Source organism: Sinocyclocheilus grahami, unplaced genomic scaffold (genome assembly GCF_001515645.1).
Source record: "Sinocyclocheilus grahami isolate Dianchi unplaced genomic scaffold, SAMN03320097.WGS_v1.1 scaffold170.1, whole genome shotgun sequence".
Taxonomy (NCBI): domain Eukaryota; kingdom Metazoa; phylum Chordata; class Actinopteri; order Cypriniformes; family Cyprinidae; genus Sinocyclocheilus; species Sinocyclocheilus grahami.
Window position 1 is genome coordinate 996,722 of NW_015505349.1, and position 4,816 is coordinate 1,001,537.

A 4,816-nucleotide genomic window follows, 5' to 3' on the forward strand; every position below is an offset into this window, starting at 1 on the left:
CATTTAATGTGCACATGTATCCCAATCAGGAACAGTCAATGCCTTATACTGATTTTCATCTCATTAACATGCAACAGTTTTATATTAAACATTACTTTCTATTACAGGTGCACAACCATTTTTTTTAATATGGGATGTGTTTATCTGGGCCACAATAAATGATTACACTTACCATGCACACTCCATCTTACAGAATTCCCTTTACCCTTTCATTTAAGCGGATACAGCTTTGCAAGAATGCAAGCAATGTACGAATAACATAAGCTGTAGTCGGAAGTAGGGATAGATGCATATTATTTTCAGGCCATAAAAAAACAATACGATCCATGGTGGATATATTTGTTTCAATCTGAAGTATAATACGTCCTCCAACTCAGCAGAGGGCACTACATAGTCTAGTCACATTTGTAGTTCGCTCTCGTGTTTTTGTTTTGTGGACTACACGCTCACTGCCATGAAAGTTACAAGATTGTTTTAATTGTACCTCTGAACCTAAATTAACATAGTAAAAAAACGAAGGAAAAAAAGACCTCGAGCTCAACGCTTTCATTCCAAGTAACACAGGTACACTTACATTTTTTAAGTGAGAGAAACTTTTCTGTGCACCTCTACGTGAATGACTTTAAAATTACGTTTAATGTGCATTTCTTTCGAGATTTTATACTACAAACTCGGCGAGCTCTGCAGCCAGATGTGTGCGATATCAGTCCTGAGCGTGCGCTGCACCCACGTGGTTTGATCGCGAGGCTGCGAGTCTTTTGTTCCGAATCAATCAAAAAAACGAGGAAGACGGACAGACATAAGTAGAGCATCTGAATCAGGAAATCTATTTACATAATTATCGCATCTTCCAGCACAACAGACCAAGCCGCAGCCACTTAACCCGTCAATATTCCGTTAACTTAGATATTTGCATTTAAAGTAGACCGGTGAAAGTTTTACTCAGGTGAGTAAAGATATTCTCCTCGATGTTTATGATTGCGGCTTCGGGTGTAAATGCAGTGTAGCATGCTAACACGGCTAAGTCTGCATCATACACATCTGTGAACGTTATGTCTTTCAAATGCACTTTCCTGGGGCATAAGTTGATGGTTTGGACTATTTTTACTGGACGGGGTAGATAGAACACGTGGGTAAGTGAATAGTTTAGTTACTAGTCCGGTTAAAGCAGAGCGGTGCTAGTTGGCTGACCGGTGGCTGCGTTATTAAACATAACAAAGAAACAAATGGAGACCGAGTGAGACAGACGCGTTGCTGCTGATTCTTTTGTTACAGCGCTGCTAGTGTGTTAGCATAGCACGAGACCTCGGCTTTCATACACCTTTATGCTTAAATCTTTAGATATAGGAAGAAATAATACATTGGCATTACTAATACGCAGAGCCTGTGCGTGTTTTCGTAAGGATTCTTTTGCTGTGAGATAATTTAAGTGAGAATTTGAATCACATTGACTTTTTCTTCATTCGCATCGCATGTTTCAGCTCGTTTGATTCTTCTTTCTGTCAAATTATAGGCAGAACAGTAAACTGTTCGCTTACTACATTTTTTGTTTTTATTGTAGGATTTTGTACTATGCCACGCAAGAAGGTGACAGATGTGTCTGGGAACGGTGGACTGAAGAGAAAAAGAGGAGGTGGAAAGAAAAAGGACAGGGAGTTTAGCAGTGACGACGAGTTTGATGACTTTGAACAGGAAAACACAAAGAAATCTGGGAAACCAGCAGCTAAAGCCGGTCTGCAGCCGGTCACTGTGGCTGATGATGTGAAAGAGAAGATTGTAAGGACATATTTGGGCTTTTATTGCTTCTTTGTAACTGTATACTCTATATACAGACACATGCACACACAAATTATATATATTTATACGCCAGCATGTAATAAGTGCAGGGGTTTTCAAACTTTTTGATGGCAAGGATCCAAAAATATGACTTGTGAGGGATCCCATGAAAATATAAAAGCGGCTATATAAATTTATGGAGACTTATTTCCCCTTTTTTGAAAAATAGCATGATATTATTAAGATAGCACTTTGATTTTGATAGCTATGAAAATTTATTTTATTTTTCTATTTATTTATTTTTACATGGACACCCAAGTACCCCCTAGGGGTCTCTGGAGCTTAGTTTGAAAACTGTATTAATGGATTGTTGATGGATTTCTTGCTTTTTCTGCTGTGCAGAAACTCGAGGTTCCCAAAGTCAAAGGTCAGTTGCTCATTTTTGGAGCCACCAACTGGGACCTGATTGGCAGAAAAGAAGTGCCAAAACAGCAAGGTATGGTCACACGTGAGCCAGAGAAATCTGGGTTACGGTATAGTTTTAGAGGCGTTAGGAGAGTACTCTCGCCCGAGTGAGTCACCTGTGATAATCTGTTAATGGGACATTTTGAGACCAGAATTTAATTCTTACTTTAGTTTGCACTTTGGATTTCTCTTGAAGATGTAGTTAAGCACTGTTTCTGGGCTTGGACAGACCATCTGTGAAGAGCTCCTGGCAGTTTAAGATCAAGTGGTGGCTGCTGGCATGGGCGAGACAGACCTGACAGTGCTGTTATATGAAAGCAAATATCAAAACAAAGTGAAAATAAATATATCAGCTAGATAATGATCTCACAAATATAGAAACTAATTTTTTGTGAACGTATATACACTTCTGTCAAAAAAAAAAATTGGGGTCGTTACGCTCTCTTAAGCTGACCAAGGCTGCAATTATTTGCTCAACAGTACAGTAAAAACAGTAATATTGTGAAATATTATTTGCTTACTGTTTTCTATTTTAATGTGTTTTCAAATATGATTTATTCCTGTTATTACAGACTCACATGGTCCTTCAGAAATAATTCTAAAATGCTGATTTGGTGCTCAAGAAACATTTCTTAATATTATCTAATTTAAAAAAAACATTGTGCTGCTAATATTTTTGTATTTATTTTTTCAGGATTCCTTGATCAATAGAATGTTCAAAAGAACCGCATTTATTTGATGTAGAAACATTGATGAACAGAAACATTAATAAATAAAAAAAACTATTTTAAGTATACGCTGACTCAATGTACTGCAGTGAATTTACACTTCTATGTGAGTTAAATACGATTTAAGTTGCAATAACTGATAACGATCATATTTTGAACTTCAGAGTAGGGAAATTTTGAGAGACACCACCAGCATCTCATGCAGAAAACATGAGACAAATCGGCCAGGTGCAAAAATCAACTTCACACTTAAAATAAGAAAGAGGAAGTGTGTGGGTTGCAGTCATTTATAGAATCTTCAACTTTGATAAACTTTTCATGTGTGTCTTTGTGTGTTTTTACAGCTGCTTACAGGAACCTTGGGCAGAATCTGTGGGGCCCCCATCGCTATGGATGTCTCAATGATGTCCAGGTTAGCTGTGTGGTGTCTGGACCCTGTGCTGCCCACAGTCTCATCATCACCACAGAGGGCAAACTCTGGAGCTGGGGTAAGTTTTTACACAAGAACAGTCTTTTCTGTGTTATTCAGGATTTTAACCCAGCCTCCACAAACACCACATCATGAGGAGTAACATAAAACACTGGTAACCCATTAACACCAAAGACACAACTTAGCCTTAGTGAATTTAGAGAAAATAATTGAAATTTGAATCTTGTTGTCTTATTAAAGTTGTTTGATGACTGTAAAATAATTCATTTTTAGACAACCGTTTGTGTTTTTATTTTTTTAATTTTTTTGTGTGTGCAAGAAGTCTCTTGTGCTCACCAAGCCTGCATCAGTCAATACAGTAAAATAGTAATATTTTGAAATGTTATTACAATTTAAAATATTTTTTTTATTGTAAAGTGTAATTCATTTCTATGATTGCAAATCTGAATTTTTGTGGAAACCTTGATAATTTTATCCCCAGTATTTTTTGATGAATAGAAAGTTCACAAACAACAGTATTTGTTTGAAATAGAAATCTTTAAAGGGGTTATATGATGCGATTTCAATGTTTCCTTTCTCTTTGGAGTGTTACAAGCTCTTGGTGCATAAAGAAGATCTGTAAAGTTGCAAAGACTAAAGTCTCAAATCCAAAGAGATATTCTTTATAAAAGTTAAGAGTCAGCCACGCCCCCCTAAAACGGCTCATTCTAACACGCCCCCACATGTCTACGTCACTATCTGGGAAGATTTGCATAACGCCGCCCAAATGTTCACGCAAAGAAAGAAGGCATAACTTTTATTCTCGCTGTAGTATTGTTGTTGCCGCCGCCACCATGTCGTGAAGGCACTGTGTGTTTCGTTGTGAAAGCGAAACTACTTTGTTTGGCCTTCCAAAAGATATCTGCTTCGTCTTGCCTGGAGCTGATCCGTGCTGGTTGCTGAGGAAATACAACAACTTTGCGCTGTGGATCGCTGGATCGGCTTTCACCGTGGACAAAGCAGAGTCCAGCCCGGGGTCGTCACATGTGGTTGCCGCAAGCCCTCCGGACGCTCCTTCGTCGAATCCGCTGGCCGCGCCGTTCTCAAGCCCACCGCCTTTGCTCACTCTAGCCCTCCGGCCATTCCTCACTCTAGCCCCCGGCCTCTGCTCACTGTAGGCCGCCACCGCTCACTCTAGGCTACTATGTGTGACGCTGTATTTCGTTGGGAAAGTGAAACTGCTTTGTTTGGCTTTCCAAAAAATGGACACGACTAGAAATCAGTGGTTAAGTTGTATTTACAACACTGTTCCAGAACACTTCAACCCAAATATTCAGATGTGTGCAGTGCATTTTATGGAGGACTGTTTCCTGATCCTGGGAGCTACAATGCCGGCTGTTCTGACTCACAGACTGTAAGTAAGTTTTCATATTTAAAG

The 4,816-nt window shown here is 38.9% G+C and overlaps 1 protein-coding gene across 4 annotated transcripts in view; it reads left to right on the forward strand.

The window, feature by feature from the left end:
* Window positions 1–420: 420 nt before the first annotated feature.
* rcc2 (regulator of chromosome condensation 2) overlaps window positions 421–4,816 on the forward strand; it is a 9,423-nt gene continuing 5,027 nt past the window's right edge. For 2 of the 4 annotated variants that reach the window (XM_016283084.1, XM_016283087.1), the window contains exons 1-4: window positions 656–946; window positions 1,562–1,776; window positions 2,179–2,272; window positions 3,314–3,457. In XM_016283084.1, the coding sequence (XP_016138570.1) occupies window positions 1,573–1,776; window positions 2,179–2,272; window positions 3,314–3,457 (442 nt within the window). In that variant the 5' untranslated portion in view covers window positions 656–946; window positions 1,562–1,572. The other 2 variants (XM_016283086.1, XM_016283085.1) reach the window with 2 other exon arrangements.